At 38.9% G+C, this 20,239-nt stretch overlaps 1 protein-coding gene across 1 annotated transcript; it reads right to left on the bottom strand.

Moving 5' to 3' along the window:
* Positions 1 to 16,252: 16,252 nt before the first annotated feature.
* On the bottom strand, positions 16,253 to 18,202 carry LOC130100013 (uncharacterized). Its single transcript, XM_056265622.1, has 2 exons — positions 18,056 to 18,202; positions 16,253 to 16,886 (listed from the first exon to the last, which is right to left on the bottom strand). Exons 1-2 carry the CDS (start codon positions 18,185 to 18,187, stop codon positions 16,353 to 16,355), a joined length of 666 nt encoding a protein of 221 aa, XP_056121597.1. The 5' UTR covers positions 18,188 to 18,202; the 3' UTR covers positions 16,253 to 16,352.
* Positions 18,203 to 20,239: the final 2,037 nt, after the last annotated feature.

Raw genomic sequence — 20,239 nt, forward strand, 5'->3', positions numbered from 1 at the left:
CTGGGGCTCCAAATTTAAACTAAAATATAGCTGCGAGCAGCGATTACGGGCCCAAGCCGGTGGCACCGCAACCCCGGTGCCTTTAGTTACCTAAAGGCACCGGGGTGGCGGTGCCGCCGGCTTTGGCCCTTCATCGCTGCTCGCAGCTATATTTATATATATATATATATATATATATATATATATATATATATATATATATATATATATAAAAAGCAGGTGGCACCGCCACCCTGGTGCCTTTAGGGTTATTGTGCACAACGTGACACAAAATATCTGCTCACTATCTGCCGAACGGCTCTGGTAGTTCCGCTTCAGCACTGATGATGTTGTAGAAATAGTGTGCTCTGGTTGGTCTGGATTATTCGGGATTTTTTATTTTATACAGAAATAAGTTATTTATAATTCAGATGAGAATAAAGTTAGTGTTGATTAAAATGAAGGAAAACAAATATATTGATCTGAAATATAGCACATTAATTTGAAATTTATTTAGGTTCAAAAACCAAACATACAATCTAAATTTAATTTAAAGCAAACAATACATTTAAAATATATGGGTTGTATGAACATTTTTTTTTTATAAAAAAAGATATATATCCAAAAAGACAATGCCTTAAAGGGTTAAACTCTTGTCACTGTAACAGACAAAATCTCTCTCTCTCTCTCTCTCTCTCTCTCTCTCTCTCTCTCTCTCTCTCTCTCTCTCTCTCTCTCTCTCTCTCTCTCTCTCTCTCTCTCACACACACACACACACACACACACACACGTCAAGTCACTTCCATTTTAGATGCAATATTGAATAAGCAGAAAATATAAATAAGCATAAAAATTGAATAAGGACTTTGAATATTCTAAACAGAATAAGCACTAGTTGCTAATGAATAAGTACTAGTACTTAATGGAATAGATACTAGTATCTAAAAAATAAGTACTAGTAGCATGAAAATAGAGACTAGTAGGTTAAAATGATTAAATGTTAAAACGGCTTGCCATATTGGCTCAGAGAGAGAGAGAGAGAAAATGACCTTTTAGATACTAGTACCTATTAATAGATACTAGTATTTATTCAATAAATACTAGTACTAAGTCATTAGATACTAGTACCTATTAAATAGATACCAGTACTTATTCATTAGCTACTAATACGCATTCAAAAGAATATCTAAAGAATAAGCACTAGTATGTAAAGAATAGGCACTAGTACTAAAGAATAAGCACTAGTCGCTAATAAATAAGTACTAGTACTTAATGGAATAGATACTAGTATCTAAAAAATAAGTACTAGAAGCATGAAAATAGAGACTAGAAGGTTAAAATGATTAAATGTTAAAACGGCTTGCCATATTGGCTCAGAGAGAGAGAGAGAGAGAAAATGACCATATTCAAACCACCATATTCAACTTCCTCTTGGTCTGAGCTAATGACAGTTAATTAGAAAGTTGTCCGGCTTGATCTGAACAATATGCGTACCGAGTTTTATGATTGTAGGTAAAACTATAAAACTAACCCCCCCCACTTTTGTCAAAAGGTGGCGCTACTGAGTCCCTGCACCACGCCCGTTTCTGAAACTTTGCACATGTCTACTGGCTAATAAATGTGATCTGTCTGTCGAGTTTCATGCAATTTTAAGCAATTTCAGGCATGCTAAGAGTCTCAAAAGTATCCAAAAAGAATATTAAAGTTTGATGCGTTGCCATGGCAACGGTATCTAAGACATCAATAATCCTTTCACAGGTCTACATCTGGCGAGTGTCTACATTATACACATCAAGTTTGAAGCAAATCGGGTAAAAATAAGAGGGTGATTTCAAAGCATTTTGAAAGTGACACACTTCCTGCTGCCAGTTGGTGGCGCTATAACTTTGACTCACAATAGTCACATCCATGTAATCGGCCTCTTACAGCGAACACACTGCTGAAGTTTCATCAAGATCAGTTAATGTATGCAGAAGTTATAACACACTTCCTGTTTCCATTATTCGCCATAAATTGGTTTCCTCGCCACGGCCAAACCGTTCGAGATATCAAAAATCCCCTGGCAATTTTTCATCCTCAATGTCTTGACATCATGCACACCGAGTTTCGTTGCGATTGGTTGAATTCTCTAGGAGGAGTATATCGAATTCCAGGGGCATACGCTTCCAAACAAACCATAATAGCCGACTTCCTGTTGGGCTGGGGTAAAAAGTAAAAGTACAAAGGATATATGAACCGATGAGATCTATATGTCTACCGAGTTTCATATTATTACATGCAAGCGTGTTTGATTTATGGACCAAGTTTTCGCACCCCGTTCCAGGGGGCGCTGTCGAGCCCCCCTGCCACGCCCCGGTACCATCTTCAGCCCGCCCCTGATGGCCGCGGGTTCTGACCTGTGTGCAAAGTTTCAAGAGTTTTCGTGCACGTTAAGAGCCCCAAAAGTGCCCGAATAGTCGTTAGAATAATAATAATAAATATAGCTGCGAGCAGCGATTACGGGCCCAAGCCGGTGGCACCGCAACCCCGGTGCCTTTAGTTACCTAAAGGCACCAGGGTGGCGGTGCCGCCGGCTTGGGCCCTTCATCGCTGCTCGCAGCTATATTTTTATATATATATATATATATATATATATATATATATTTATATATATATATATATATATATATATATATATATATATATATATAAAGCCGGTGCCTTTAGGGTTATTGTGCACGACGTGACACAAAATATCTGCTTGCTATCTGCCGAACGGCTCTGGTAGTTTCGCTTCAGCACTGATGATGTTGTAGAAATAGTGCGCTCTGGTTGGTCTGGATTATTCGGGATTTTTTATTTTATACAGAAATAAATTCTTTATAATTCAGATGAGAATAAAGTTAGTGTTGATTAAAATGAAGGAAAACAAATATATTGATCTGAAATATAGCACATTAATTTAAAATTTATTTAGGTTCAATTACCAAACATACAATCTTAATTTAATTTAAAGCAAACAATACATTTAAAATATATGGGTTGTATGCACATTTTTTTTAATAAAAAAAAATATATCCAAAAAGACAAGGCCTTAAAGGGTTAAACTCTTGTCACTGTAACAGACACATCTCTCTCTCTCACACACACACACACACACACACACACGTCAAGTCACTTACATTTTTAGATGCAATATTGAATAAGCAGAAAAATCGGATTTTCTGCTCTGAAAATATAAATAAGCAAAAAAATTGAATAAGCACTTTGAATATTCTAAACAGAATAAGCAATAGTCGCTAATGTATAAGTACTAGTACTTAATGGAATAGATACTAGTATCTAAAAAATAAGTACTAGTAGCATGAAAATAGAGACTAGTAGGTTAAAATGATTAAATGTTAAAACGGCTTGCCATATTGGCTCAGAGAGAGAGAAAGAGAAAATGACCTTTTAGATACTAGTACCTATTAATAGATACTAGTATTTATTCAATAAATACTAGTACTAAGTCATTAGATACTAGTACCTATTAAATAGATACCAGTACTTATTCATTAGCTACTAATACGTATTCAAAAGAATATCTAAAGAATAAGCACTAGTATCTAAAGAATAGGCACTAGTACTAAAGAATAAGCACTAGTCGCTAATGAATAAGTACCAGTACTTAATGGAATAGATACTAGTATCTAAAAATAAGTACTAGTAGCATGAAAATAGAGACTAGTAGGTTAAAATGATTAAATGTTAAGGCGGCTTGCCATATTGGCTCAGAGAGAGAGAGAGAGAAAATGACCCTATTCAAACCACAATATCTGACTTTCTGAGGGTCGGAGCTAATTACTTTAAATTAGAAAGTTGTTTGGCTTGATGAGAAGAATATACACGCTGAGTTTTGTAACTGTAGATAAAACTACCCCCCCCCCACTTTTGTCAAAAGCATTTAGAAAGTGACACACTTCCTGCTGCCAGTTGGTGGCGCTATAACTTTGACTCACAATAGTCACATCCATGTGATCGGCCTCTTACAGCGAACATACTGTTGAAGTTTCATCAAGATCAGTTAATGTATGCAGAAGTTATAACACACTTCCTGTTTCCATTATTCGCCATAAATTTGTTTCCTCGCCACGGCCAAACCGTTCGAGATATGAAAAATCCCCTGGCAATTTTTCATCCTCAATGTCTTGACATCATGCTGACCGAGTTTCCTTGCGATTGGTTGAATTCTCTAGGAGGAGTATATCGAATTCCAGGGGCATACGCTTCCAAACAAACCATAATAGCCGACTTCCTGTTGGGCTGGGGTAAAAAGTAAAAGTACAAAGGATATATGAACCGATGAGATCTATATGTGTACCGAGTTTCATATTATTACATGGAAGCGTGTTTGATTTATGGACCAAGTTTTCGGACCCCGTTCCAGGGGGCGCTGTCGAGCCCCCCTGCCACGCCCGGGTACCAGCTTCAGCCTGGCCCTGATGGCCGCGGGTTCTGACCAGTGTGCAAAGTTTCAAGAGTTTTCGTGCACGTTAAGAGCCCCAAAAGTGCCCGAATAGTCGATAAAATAATAATAATAATAATAATAATAATAATAAATATAGCTGCGAGCAGCGATTACGGGCCCAAGCCGGTGGCACCGCAACCCCGGTGCCTTTAGTTACCTAAAGGCACCAGGGTGGCGGTGCCGCCGGCTTGGGCCCTTCATCGCTGCTCGCAGCTATATTTATATATATATACAGATTATACCTCAATTCCAACAAGAGAGCCTCATAAACAAACTGTCTTATATATTGGGAGAGAAAGAAGAGTGTATTCAGCTGGCAGCGCAGTATGTGTCCTCCTGGCATCATATGAGGGAGAAGGGCTGAACCCTCTGTTCCATTAAACTGCTCTCTGTACTTATTTTTGTTATTGTATATATTTTTGTTATTTTATTTATTGTGATATATTTATGCATTATATGGAAATGTTTTTTTTTTTTTTTTCACTTTTATTTATCTACATATATGTTTATATATTACTACTGCTTTGGCAATATTGTGCTATTTTACAGTCATGCCAATAAAGCTCAATTGAATTGAATTGAATTGAGAGAGAGAGAGAGAGAGAGAGAGAGAGAGAGAGAGAGAGAGAGAGAGAGAGTTGAGTTTTAAACACTTTATTAAAAAAACATTATTTCAAAACAAAAAGAAAAAACAACAACAACAACAACAAAACGAAAATACAAAAAACAACAACAACAACACTACATGACTTAACTACCTTAATTCACATATGAAAACCAACTCATTATTAAGTATAGAATACATACCAACATCACAACACCATTCAATCTCAAAAACATTGATTGCATTCATCATCTTGTAATAATTAAAATCAACAAGAATTCTTGATTTAAACATATTCTTAAAAACTGATACAATGTGTTGTCCATTTCTCTGTTCTATTTCATTTCTTCTGGAAATGTAAACCGCTAATTTGGCTTGACCAACAATAAAGTTCATTAATTGACACTTATATTTCTGTAGTCTACTATACTTGAAGCCAAGTATAAAACATTGCTTTGTAAAAAAAATCCCTAATAAAGAAAACAAAAATTCTAAAAGATCAAAAAGTGGAGAAAGTCTGTCACAATTCATAAAACAATGGAATATTGTTTCTCTCTCTGAACAAAAAGGACAATTGTCATCTACAGTGGGATTCAATTTCGTCACGAAAGCGTTAACGGCGATTGCACCGTGCAGGATTCTCCACTGCAGATCACCTGCCCTTTTAGTCAATGGTGGTTTGTAGAGTACTCTCCACTCTGGTTTTATTTCCTCTACTACTCCCAGCTTATCCCTCCATACTGTGTCAACTCTGTCTTTTAACGTATGTTTATTTATTATCTTCACAATACATTTGTACAAGATCTTTCCTTTAATTGTACAAAAATCTACATTTTCATTTTTATTCAAACACAAAAGAGGACTATTATATGAGGATTCTTCAAGATCAGGTATAATTCTGAAGTCTGGTAAAAAGTCATCAACGTCAGGGAAAATATCACCCCTACTATATCTCTCAAGTAGAGTTTTTTCTCTGGAGTTTAAAACCCCCTCCAGTTTGTTCAGAAAACTTCTAACAAATCTCACTGATCTTATACCCAGATGTATAGCAGCAGTTTCTGCGTTTTTTAGTCCAGGTCCGGCTTTGTCAACAATATCTTTCAATTGCAGTACTTTCTTTGACACAAGCAAGTTTTTTAGTCCTGGAAAATCATCACCTGACACATCAAGGCGACTTCCAAACACCACAGGCTCCTCAAGCAACCAGAAAAGAGATGTAGCTAGCTCTGTCCACTTGTGTTTGAAAAGACTCCACACTTTAAAAAGACTTTTATAAAATGAAGGTAATCTAGTCAAATCCAGAAGAGTATGATCCATCAAAAAAAGTGCAGCATGAAGTCCCATTCCATTCACCCCAGATAAAATGGTTTGTGCTAATGGTCTCCACACTAGGTTCTGGGGTCCCATCAGCAGTCGCTGGATGAACTGTAGCCGATAAGTCGCTCCTCTGCTGACCAGATTTACCAAGCCTTGACCTCCTTCATCCCTTGGCAGGAAAAGAACACTTTGAGGTGTCCAGTGCAAATTGTCCCAGAAAAAGTTAACCATTTCTGCTTGAAGCTTTGGTAACAGTCCAACAGGCGGATCAACACACGCAAGTTTATGCCATAACGAGGAGCCCACCAGATTGTTAATTATGAGTGTACGCCCTCGATAAGACAATTTGGGGAGTAGCCATTTCCATTTCTGTAATCGTCCTTTAATTTTTTCTAGCATACAATCCCAATTTTGTGTAACAAAATCATCATTACCTAGAAAAATTCCAAGATATTTTAGTCCACCTTTTTTCCAGATTAAACCTCCAGGTAAACTGGGAGGACCTCTATTCCAATCGCCCATTAAAAGGGCCTCACTTTTCCCCCAGTTAACCTTTGCAGAAGAAATTTTTTAAAACTGTTAACAATAATCTTCAACTTTTCAACATCATCAGCACCAGATATAAAAACAACTACATCGTCAGCATAGGCAGAAAGGTGTAGCGTGACATTACAGTGTGGTATAGTAAACCCACTCAACTCAGTTCTTAATTTATGAAGCAGAGGTTCAATAGCCAGGGAATATAGCATACCCGACATAGCACATCCCTGCCTAACTCCCCTCTGAATCCTAAAAGGAGCACTCAAACCACCATTGACTTTGAGTACACTCTCAATGTCACGATACATGGCCTCAATCATATTTTTAAAAACCTGACTAAAACCAAAAGCTTCCAAAACATCTCTCAAATATGCATGTTCTACACGGTCAAAGGCTTTTTCTTGGTCTAACGAAATTAGACCACCATTTACACCAAATAGCCTCGCAACCTCTAAAACATCTCTAACCAATGAGATGTTATCGAAGATCGACCTATCGGGTATGCAATAATTCTGATCGGAATGTATAACTTGACTCAGAACTTGACTTAACCTTGTAGCTAAAGCCTTTGATAGAATTTTATAGTCTGCACATAAAAGAGATATCGGTCTCCAGTTGCTTATGTTCTGGAGATCTCCCTTCTTGGGCAACAGGGTAATAACAGCTCTTCTACAGCTTAACGGTAACAGTCCTTTGTTCAAACTGTCGTTAAGAACTAAAAAGAAATCTTCACCAATCACTGGCCATAAAATTTTATAAAAATCAACAGGAATCCCGTCAATGCCAGGAGTCTTTCCATTTTCCATATTCATCATAGCTGTGTATAATTCATTTTGTGACAGAGTTTGTTCAAGCATAGTGTTAGACTCTTCATCAATCTTTGGAAGATCATTAAGAAAATTAGAATCTTCATTTTGTCTTTGAGACAATTCGCATTTGTATAAGTTTGAGTAGAAACTAACTGCATGTTTGCGTATTTCGCTAGGCTCAGTAAACTCTTCCCCTGTGTCAGAGCGTAGTGAATGAATAATACGACTTTGGCCGTTTTTTCTTTCTAAATTGAAAAAAAATTTAGATGGCGCGTCCATTTGTGAGATATTTTGAAAACGCGAACGAATTAACGCCCCTTGAGCTTTCGTACCCAATAAATCTGCAAGCAATTCTTTTTTGGATTTACTGCTTTCAAAACACTCACCATCACCTGTAGAAGCTGTAGTATTTAAAAGTTCTATAATTTCATTTTCTAAAAACTTCATTGATTGGGCCATATCTTTAGTGGCATTAAGAGTGTACTCCTGACATAACTGTTTAATGTGAGCTTTGCCACAATCCCACCATTGCTGTAAGGAAATATAAAACTGCTTTTGTTTCTTAAAATTTTCCCAAAACAAATTAAAAATTTCAATAAACTTTTTATCATTTAAAAGGGATGTATTAAAATGCCAATAGGCACTCTTTAAATACACAGAATTAATAAAAATAGTACAAACAACAGAACAGTGATCGGAAAAACCAACTGGAATTATTTTACATTCTCTAGCCAGATTTGCTTTATAATTAGACACATAGAGCCTATCCAGTCTTGCCATAGAAATAAGATTATCTCTACTATGTGCCCAAGTGTATTGTCTATGGTTGCGATGCACATTCCTCCAAACATCACATAGATCAAAAGTTCTAATCAATTGCGTGAGCGCTTTTTGTGAGGCAATATGTGGCTCTAAATGATTTCTGTCTAATTTATCATTTTCAGTACAGTTAAAATCTCCACCGAGGAAAAATAATTCTTCTGAGTTTAGGTCTTTCATAACAACACTAATTGTATCAAAAAAAACAATTCTTTCAGCCCCTTTTGTGGGGGCATAAATATTTAAAAAAGTCATTATAGTGTTTTCAAACTTAGCTTTAACTTTTAAAAAACGGCCTTTAACTATTTCTTCTATTTCACAAGAAATTGGTATGGATTTCTTTGAAAACAGAACAGCCACTCCTCCACTATTAGAAGACAAATGACTCAAAACAATTTGTCCATCCCATTCCTTTTTCCAGTCTACCTCATTTTTTAAGTCACTATGTGATTCCTGAACAAAAGTAACATCAAAATGTTTCTGTTTAATAAATTCAAACAAACACATTCTCTTCTGACTGTCTCTGGCACCATTTAAATTGAGAGTTCCAATTTTAAAGTCTCTCATAAAAAATGATGTTTTAAAAAGACATAGGTAATTAAAAGAAACAGTCAGCAAGGCAAAGACTTCTATCAGAAAAAAGAAATTATACCATATCTCGTTTTTCATCATTAAGATTTTGCTTTCTAAGTTTACTCACAATTTTCCTGAGACGGTAAACTTCTTTATCTGCAAAAGCACCTTCTTTCATTAGAATTCTTGCATCATTAATGAAAGTTAAGCAATCAGGGAAGTAATCTTCAACCTGAACTCCAGGTAAGCCCTTAGTTTCTTTCAAAAATTTGCTAATGTCCTCAACTTTATACACTGTAGTTGAATTTTCATTTTCATTTTGCGATGAAAGATAAGAACAATCAGAAATATTGGAATCTGTAGAATCACTGTCATTATCTGAGACTGCACTTTCAGCCTCATTTTGGTCTTTTTTTACTTGTTTAATGACCTTGCTCTGATAGACTTTTTTTCTTTTAATAGGAACTTTGAAGACTGCCTCTGTTTCCATCTCCATTTCAACAACACCCTCACTGACCCGTTTATCAGTAGTTGTCGTTTTATCTGTATTGATTTCACTGTTTGAATTACCCGTCTCATAAACCATGAGATCAGGTACAGAGAACAGACCTGCAGTAACCTCAGCCATAGTGGGTTTATTCCCAACCGGCCCACCAGAACCTGACTCTACAGCAGCAGCAGGGGCCACAGCCTCCTCTGTGACAGACACAGCTTCAGCACGATTACTCTGAGAGTTTGTCTGTACAGGAGCATTTTCGTCCAGTTTGTCAGGACAAGCACGTATCAGATGGCCAATTTTGCCACAGCCAAAGCATTTCATTATACTTTCAGACGTTGCATAAACTGTATAGTTAAAGTCCTCAACTTTAACATTAAAGGACAGGTTCAGTTCGTCAGCATTATTTTTCAGAATCATGTAGACCTGCCTCCGAAAAGATACTACGTGTTTCAGCAAGGGTGATTTACAGCTAAGAGCAATTTTCCTAATGGGAGAGACTATCTTACCAAAGGATGACAATTCTTTAGCAATACTTGCATCAGAAACAAAAGGAGGAATATTTGACACAATAATCTTTCTAGATGGGCTACTAAGAGGCAGTACATGTGTAAGCTCGTCATTAATTACAACTCCCGTTTGAACAACCTCATTGGCTTTTTCGATCGCGTTTAAAAATAAAACAACCGCGTTGTTCATTTTAGATGCAGAAACAATAGAGTTGTAACCAACTACGTTGCCAACCGCTAAAGCACATTCTTCTACACTAAATTTGCACAAAATCTTAATCCCATGACGCCGAGTTAGACCATCACTACTCGTGACACCTGAAGCAGCCATGCTTCCCGGCAAAAAAAGACGCCGGGAGCAGACTCCCACAACTTTCTCTAAAGAAAACTAATCCCCTACACAAAATAACACACGAAAAACATACACAAACAAACAAAACACAAAAAAGTTAGAAACCACACTCAGGCGTCACTCACCACACGCTCTTCTCACTCGCTCCGCAAACGCTCGCACATGCGCACAGAGAGAGAGAGAGAGAGAGAGAGAGAGAGAGAGAGAGAGAGAATATGTTTAATTTCTATTTCTATTTGGCCACAACCATTTAGACTGGTATTTTTAGACTGGTAGAGAGAGACAATTTAGACTGGTAGAGAGAGAGATCTGGAAGGAGAAGAAGCGGGGTAGAGACGGATTTTCGCAGGCTGTTGACTGGGGGTAAAACTGATTCTGTAAAGGAGGATTCTCGGAGAACGAAGAACAGATGTGCACATACTATCTTTGGAACAAGATAGTATATATATATAGTACCACACTATCTTCTATATTGATCCTTAAAACTCTTTGTTCCTACATGGATGTGATGGTCAGAGGATTACTGGTTAAGAACTACACTCTTTGATGCTCTGCTTTCTCAAAGCCAGTATGTTTGTTGCTGTTCATCTCTCACGCTGTCTTAGAGCTATAATCTCCTCGAAGTTGAAGATCCGGTTCCCGTATGTATGCACCAGTCTTATGATTGTTTGCTTCAAACTAACATTATGATGTTCTGATCTCTCAAAACCAGTCATGCCTGTCGTTGTCCACCCTTCATGTCGTCTTTGAGTCCAAATACCTCAAGGACGAGGATTCAGCCCCCGCACCTGTCCCCGAGTTATAGTTACATCGAAGACGAGGAACCTGGTCAGAGATACGAGCAAAGGCCCTAGTTCACTGTGAGTGTGTGGATTGCAGTGCTGGATATTTGCATGTGAAGTGTTTGAAGTGCTTTGCTGAATACACGAGTGTGGGGAGTAAAGTCTTGCCTTTGTTTGTGCCTTTGACCTGCTGGATCGCCTAAAATCGAGGGGCGTTGGGTCTTACTAACCAGTGTTTGTTGAGTGTGTCTTATATAGCACCGTGAGCTAATCATCCCCCGCTGTCTTGGCCTGTCTTGAAGAGGAACCATTACTTGTACACTCACCATTGTTCGGCCTGGAGCCGATTCTTGCTGTCCTGGCCTGTCTTGAAGAGAAGCCATTACCTGTGTACCTACCATTGTCAAGTCTGGAACCGAGCCACTAGAGACGTAAGCTGGTCATCTCCCGCTGCCTTGATCTGCTTAGAAGAGGAGCCATTACTCGAGCTGTTAGAGACGTGAGTTACCCATCTCCCGCTGCCTTGACCTGCCTGGAAGAGGAGCCATTTCCTGCACACTCACCGTTGTTCGGCCTGGAGCCGATACTTGGTGTCCTGGCCTGCCTGGAAGAGGAGCCTTTACCGGTGTACTTCCCATTGTCCGGCCTGGAGTTGATCCATTAAAGACGGGAGTCATTCGTCCCTAGGGTTGGGAACCGAGAACCGGTTCTTATGCAGAACCGGTAGTGTTTTTTTCAAAAATACCGGAACCGTGCGAAATTCCTGAGTTTCGGTTCCGAAAACGGTTCTGATGCGATGTGTGGACGAAGTGCTGGGAGCTTATCCTTTATTAGCAACGTCTCACCACATGAATATTAAAATTGTAATGAATGCACTGTCCCTCGCGTTATTCGTATAACAAGTTACTTCTTTTTTTTGCGTCAGATATCAACGCAGAGAGAGAGAATAAAGACAGTAGAGCTGCACCATTAATCTTTAAACGATCTCGATTCAAACACCCACGCAATCTTATTCCTAAATGACAAAAACTTCACACCGGGACATTCAAATCTGTTTGCGCTGTCGCTGACCCAGAGAGAGCAGTTCTACATGAAACTGCTAGCTTTACTTTCAGTCTTTTCAACAACACAGTATCGATATTTCTGTGTTAAAAATATTCAAATGATCACAGAAGTACTGAGATAAAAGTTTATAGTTCGAGAATAAACACTGATGTCTACTGTAGGAACCAAAACAGTTAATCACCTTTTGAAAGTCGTTTCAAATAACGAAAATTCGCTTCAGAATTGACAAAATGTGTATAATGAGCGATTACATCATGAATGCCTTTTTTCAAAACGTGTTTTTGTCTTATCCTGAATCACTACGGTAAGGCTGTAATAAGCGTTTAGACTCAGACTACTTTACACTGGTCGGTTCGGCACTGCTGCGGAGTAGCCCAGTGCCTGCGTGACTCACCCGCGTCATAGACATAAACATAGAGAAGTAGCTCCGGCTACAATGTTCTTCCGCAAGACGCATGCATTTCTGTTTATTAACTGCTAGAGCACTTTAATCCAGTAAGGAAACAAGTGAAGTTTTTATGAATCAATCATTCAAACCGATTTTAAAAATATTATGTTTCACCTGTCTGGATCTTACATGTGTGTTCAAGCATATTCTACCCCTTCTGAGAGGGTATTCCACTGCTGGAGATACAATAAGATATAGGAGAGGTCCCAAATTATCCTTGAGAATGCAACATTTTTTATTTTCCTTCAGAAAAAATTATTGCTAAATAATGTTGCATTTGTTGACATTACCAGTCTGTTAAACTCATTTGACAAGTATCAGAAATAAAACACAAAAAGGATTGTGTATTTTCCCCGTACTACTATTTGTATTAGTTGTTTTAATAATTTTTATTGAATGGGAACCGGAACCGGAATCGTTTGGCGGAACCGGAATCGGAACCGGAACCGAAAAATTTATTACGATTCCCAACCCTATTCGTCCCTTGATGTTCTGATCTGTCTTGAAGAGGACCAGTTATTTGCTTATTCGCCACTGTGCAGGTTGAAGAGGAACCCCCAGCCACGTAATTACCTCAGTTGTGTACGCCTCGATCGAAGAGGAGGAAGACCAGGATTCTGAGGAGAGGAAGAAGCCGATTGGGCGATACTTATTTTAAGAACACTTTTAATTCAATGAAGAAGAATTTACTTTTAATTCAATGAAGAAGAATTTTGTACCTGTTATCTGATTGTCTGGTCTGGTGGTGTTCTCTGCTAGCTCCTCGAGGTGGTACGGGTTACAGGGGCAGTGCGCGAAGGGCCGGTCAACCGCCCCGGCCTGTGACACATAGGGATTATAACGATATTGACGATATCGCGCTATCGCGGTGGTAAACGTGTCTCTATATCGTCGTGGTTGGGTTACAATATTAAAAGGACAGGTGTCCATCAAAAAGCAAGAGGAATAAACACAGTCCCGCGGAACAAATCAGTAGCCGCGTTTCCACTGCCGGGCCAGGCCCGAGCCGTGCTAGTGCGTGCCAGGGCCAGTCGCGTTTCCACTGTCACTTCCGGGGCTTGATCGGGGCTTACTCGGGGCCAACGGCCAGGATTTCTGGCCCGTCGAATACCTTGGGCCAAAGCGGGCCAGCTCGGGCTAGAGGCGTGCTCAAGGTAAAAGGCGGAGTTTATCAGTGTTATGGAACGTAATGATCTGAAGCAAGATGCATATTTCAGTTTTTTATATCGCGCAAAATAATCGCTGCTCGAAATGGAGAATCGCCTGTACTGGTCTGTCGAAGATACCAAAGCTCTTCTGAGCATTTGGGCAGAAGAAAGGGTACAACGTCAATTTGACGGCGTGTGAAGAAATGAGGACGTTATAAAATACATCGATGCTGAACTTTCTAAGCTAAGCATTCAGCGAGCAACGCTTCAAGTTCAGAAAAAAAAAAGAAAAAAAGTTGCGGGCGCAGTATTGTACAAGGCGATTAAAATGCACAATGAACAAAGCGGAGCTCAGAGAAGGGATTTTCCATGGACCGACTTGATGTACGGTGTGCTGCGTCCCTCTGTTAGTGGCGACTCGCGAGACAATCGGGACACTATTGCAGGCTGCAGCCACGGCCGGTGAGTTAATATACATGCTACCTTCCTAACTTAAAAAATAAATAAATTCATAATAATTCATAATAATTTGATCCAGAAAGGCGTGTTAAGGGCGGGGTTTAGGGCAGCGCTGCGGGGCTACTGGCCCGGCAGTGGAAACGCAAGCCCCGGTGCTTGAGGCCCGAGGCCACTGGCTCGGCTCGGCTCGCTGTTAGCCCTGGCCCGGCCCTAGCCCGGCAGTGGAAACGCGGCTATTGTTGACTACAATAGTTTCTACAGCCTTTTGCTGTACAACGCGTGTCTCAGTCTAATGTAAGTTTGGGGTAAAGGTTGTTACAGTACTTTCCAACTTTTAAATACATTTGTGAGATTTCTATAGTATATGCTTCCAAAGATGTATTGTGCCATTACTTGTTATGCCTGATATTTCATACAACTTGTTTTATCGTAGTTGGGTGACTTGGAACATAGCATCACAGATGAGGGTGGAGAAGATCAGGAGACAGAGGAGGATGTGTTCGAGTCATCCACCTCCACCTCCCACCACACATCTGGACCATCGACTCCACAAACCTCACTTGAAGCCTCATCATCCCACCAGCATCGTCAGGTTCCTGAAAGAGCACATTACAAACCCAAACAAAAGTTACGAGACAAATCATTAGATGAACTTGAAATGTTGAAAAAGTAACCATTTTAAAAAATATATCTGAAACACTGGTAAATGCCGGTACGGATGTTGATCAAACATTTGGCAAACAGGTAGTTACTGAGATTAAGCTAATTAAAGACCCACTGCCCAAGATGAGACTCCGTCGCAACATCCTTATGATGTTATACGATGCACATGAAAATGAGGCCAGATTAGCATTACATCCTGAACCCCAGCGACCTTTACACCCCCAAACCTTGGCAGGGACACACAAATTTGAATCAACCCTACCAGAATACATCCATTCATGTACCCTCTGTAACACCTCCAGTGAGCTACCTCAGGGGCAGTAGAAGTGGCATATGACCAGGAAATAAATGGGGTGTAAATTCAAGTATTGATCCCTTTTTATTGTGTGTGATGGTGCTAGACTGCAGTCACATTGTGTCTTAAATGCTGTTTGTTGTTGGCACTTTGAATGCTGTTTGTTTAAGCTGTTTTGCAATATTTGCACATTTTAAAAGGGTTAATGTTTGCGAGTCATTTTCCCTTTGTTCAAAAACTTACGACTTATGAAATGAGTCAAGTGTTATTTGATTTCAATAAAAGATTTTACTAAAGAAAATGTAACTTGTGCATTTTTAAAACACAAATCATATTACCTTCTTTAACCATTACAGATTCTACTAATTTTTTTTAATTACACATATATAATTAAGTCTTTAAAGGGTTAATTCACCCAAAAAAATTATTCTGTCATTAATTACTCACCCTCATGTCGTTCCAAACCCACAAGCCCTTCGTTCATCTTCGGAACACAAATTAAGATATTTAAAAGTATCTTAATTTGTGTTCCGAAGATGAATGAAGGTTTTACAGCTTTGGAACGACATGAGGGTGAGTAATTAATGACAGAATAAATTCTTTGGCAGAACTATCCCTTAACATTTTACTAAAGTTTGCAACCTTTCTGTTGGTTGTATATTGTACTAATTTGTATAGTGTACAAAAAAAACAGTCTTTCTGAGCGAGTGTTCTATACGTCTTGCAAAAATGGTCAATATGAAAAAATTTTACCAGTTGGTGTTTAAATCATATTTCCCTGCCAGGAAACAGATCCAGCAGGTGAAAGAAAATATGCCTTTAAATTGTCTCTCTGATTTTTGGCGGCGGTTGTGGCATTCCGTGCACTGCTTGCTGCCACAGAGTGGACTTCTTGATGGGTCATCTTCTACATCTGCAAAGGCTGAAGGCAGGTACACATCTGACGCCTTCTTCCTCAGGAAGTTGTGCAAACAGAGTGCAGCTAGTGTAACTGTTGTCACTTTCTCAGGCTCCAGTGCAATGTTGGAAAGAAAAACACGGAAGTCTATTGGCCAAAAATCCAAATGTGTTTTCAACTGTACGCCTGGCCCTTGATAGCCTGTAGTTGAATATTCGCTGCCCATGGTCCAGATTTCGGAAGGGGTATGGCTTCATCAGGTCGATTCGGAGAGGGAAAGCTTCATCACCAACAAATGCATAGGGCAAAGATATGTTACTCCCTGGTAGTGGCTCTGGCGGTGGGACATTCAGCAGATCTCTGTCCATGGCAGCTCGGAGGTCTGACTGGCCAAATATTCCTCCATCTGACACTCTTCCTTGTACGCCAACATTTGCATTAATAAATCTGTAATCTGCGTCGACTACTGCCATGAGTACAACAGAAAATTTGGACATGTAGTTGTGGTAAGTACTTCCAGAGTTTGCAGGTGGCTGGATGTAGATGTGCTTTCCATCTATGGCTCCTAAGCAATTAGGAAATTGCCATTTGTTTTCAAATCCCATTGCCACCTCTCTCCACTCTGCCTCTGTTGTCGGAGTCTGAAAAAAGAAACACCATATATAATTAATAGGGCTGTCAGTTAAACGCGTTATTAACGCCGTTAACGCAAACCCATTTTAACGGCGTTAATCTTTTTATCGTGCGATTAACGGTCTTTTTGGCCTAGCAAACTTTGTAGTTTTTTTCACATGCTTTTGCAACAGGACACGGCATCATGCGCGGCGCTGCGCTGTGAAACCCATTAATTTCAATGGCTCGCGCCACGCGAGGACGTTTTGAAAGCGCAAGCGGATCTAGCTAGACCGGAAACAAAACAACAGGCACGCCGCCGCACACACTCGTTTGGGCTTGCGAGCCGGCCAAATAGTAGGTTAACGTTACGTTTTGAGTGGATGACGAGCGCGAGACGCCGAAATGGATGCCAATAAGATTCTGAATGGAAAGTTTACTTTTAAAAAGTTGCCAAATGGTTCCATTGACAAGACCAAAGTGATCTGTGTGTTTTGTCATTGTGAACTGAGCCATCATCATCGCAGCACGTCCAGTCTGAAATACCACTTGATGATGGCCAAGCACACACACACACACAGCTGATGCGAATTCTCCGCCCCCTCGTCAATATCAGGACCTCGTCAGTATTTCTTTCACCCTTTTATTGATGGACAGTGTTACATTGTGTGAGAGATTATTTGCTCCAAGTGAGAATGTTAGTGTGAAATTGAACACAGTATTGTCAATGTTGTTTTCAATAAAATAAAAAAAACATTTGCTCAAAGCAAGCCGATCCACTTTTCCATGTTGATAAGAGCATTAAAATGAGAAACAAGAATGGGACAAAAAGAAATCAAGAGACATTTAGAATAGATAAAAATGTGCGATTAATTGCGATTAATCGCGAGTTAACTATGACATTCATGCGATTAATCGCGATTAAGTATTTTAATCGTTTGAGAGCACTAATAATTAATACATGTAATGTTCTCTCCTTTTTACAGAGGTTATAATATACTTTAGAAAATTTTTTTTTTTTTTTTTTTTTTTTAAGTCCACAAATTATAATTTAGAAAATTATCCATGATCTACTCTGGTTTTGACTCTCTGGGTAAAACACTTGGTTTTGGGACTTCTCCAGTAAAGGCTTCTCTTTGTGTGTCCACCCACTGTTGTGAAATGTACATCTGTCTTTTATTTACATCAAATGACTTACCTTTAAATGATCATCCTTTAAGACTCCATACAAGGCTTGACAAGTCTCCATTACTATCTCACTGATGGTACTACGGCTGATCCGGTACTGGAAGCTCAGAGATCTAAACGTCTCTCCTGTGGAAAGGAGCATGTGTATAATACACCATGGCCTGGTTTTACAGAAATGGCTAATTAAGCAAAGATTAGGCATTAAATTAATTAGGGCATTTGAGTAGCTTTTATAAACTTGCCTTAAAAACATTACTGGTGTGCATCTTGAGACAAAACAATGTCACTGACATATTTTAAGTCATATGTTAAGTGCATAGGCTATTGCTTTCAGTTTAAACAGCTCAAACGCATTTTAGTCTGGGACTAGCTTACATTTTGTCTGTGAAACCAAGGTCATATGATTTTTTTAAATGGACTGTTGTCACTTTCTCAGGCTCCAGTGCAATGTTGGAAAGAAAAGCAAGGAATCGCAGCGTAAGTGACAGCCTCATTCTTGCATTCTTGAGTTTTGTGTCCCTTCTTTGGATAAATGGTGTGACTTTGCCAAGCAAGTAGCTGAAATCCTCCACATCCATCCTAAGCAGATCACGAAAACCCTTCTTGTCACCGTCCTACAGTGTAAATAGGAAAAAATACATGGTGTGGTTGTTTGGTTTACAAAGGTGAAAAATAAATCACCCCCAATTAAAATGTATATGCTTTTCACAATACATATAATTTCAAAGCAGCTTTACGATGATGTTAGTGTTTGTAATAATTTAATAGCTTAGATTAGAGTTGGTCGATAGCATAGTTTACATTTTGTATACTAGTATAGTTTACAACGCAAAATATTATTAGTGAGAGTGAAAAAAAAACTCCTTCCCTTAATGTCTTTAAATATTTATTTGTGTACAATTGGTGACTTTAAAGGAAAGACATTAAAGGAAAGAGGGTTTTTTTTTCACTCTCAATAATAATATTTTTGCGTATAATGTTATTGCAATTTTTAAAATTGAGATTAAGCCTATAGATGATGGTGTTATGAATCAATCAAAGGCATTAAACCATTGAACTGATATTTTTTGTTAAAGGCTAAATTACCCCATGTGACTGCATAACGAAATTTTTTTACTTCTGAACATTAGAAGTATTTAATTACATTGGTGAACAATTAAAAATTTTAACAGTCTGTTTTTGTAATATGTTATTGTTGTGGCAAGCTAGCAACATTATTACTTGTACTACTGGCTAAAAGTAAAAATATATAAGAAAACAATATTTTACCTCAAGTGTATGGCGTTATTATCCTGTCCAATGTCGAGAGCGCATTATTGTAGCGCGAAAGTACATTAATATTATGCGCGAGCGTGAATCTCTCTGCTCGCGCGCGGAATATGATGTGCCGAGCGTGAATCTCTCTGCTCGCGCGCGGAATATGATGTGCCGAGCGTGAATCCCTCTGCTCGCGCGCGGAATATGATGTGCCGAGCGTGAATCTCTCTGCTCGCGCGCGGAATATTCTATGCCCAGCGCGAATCTCTCTGCTCGCGCGCGGGAACTGGGCACGCGCTCTCAGATACACTTCTCTTGTAAGGATTCTCTCTCTGGGCTGAGTGGGCTCGCTGCCTCGCTCAGAGAATATGCCTGCACTTAAAACGTGTTCAGTGCAATCGCAAATTGCTCCTCTTCCCCAGCTAACAATTTTAGGTTATTAGAACGTTTTCATAACGTTCCCATTAAGTTATAAAAACGTTATTTCTGAATGTTCTAGGGAATTTCATAAAGTCCAGTTTTTTAGACGTTGTATTAACGTTATTTCTTGGTTATAAGACCGTTCAATTCTCCCGTTATGTAAACGTTGTATTAATGTTATTTCCTGGTTATAATAACGTTAGAACGTTCAATTCTCCCTTTATATAAACGTTGTATTAACGTTCTTGCTTGGTTATAAGAAGTTATTCAAACGTTCAATTCTCCCATTATATAAACGTTCTCTTAATGTTTTTCTAAGATAATGAAAAACGTTTCATTCATAACAAGGTAGCCTATATAATAGGCCTATATGAAGAACCTAAAACAAGAACTTTCAGATTTTAAAATTAAGACAAAAATAAATAAAAAAGACCCATGAATCATGTCTATAATATGTGTAATGTAGTCCACTGAAGTCGAGTTGAATTGAACCCAAGTAGGCCTATAGTTTATTCCA

Source organism: Rhinichthys klamathensis, unplaced genomic scaffold (assembly GCF_029890125.1).
Source record: "Rhinichthys klamathensis goyatoka isolate OS25496 unplaced genomic scaffold, OSU_Roscu_1.1 h1tg000011l_1, whole genome shotgun sequence".
Classification (NCBI taxonomy): domain Eukaryota; kingdom Metazoa; phylum Chordata; class Actinopteri; order Cypriniformes; family Leuciscidae; genus Rhinichthys; species Rhinichthys klamathensis.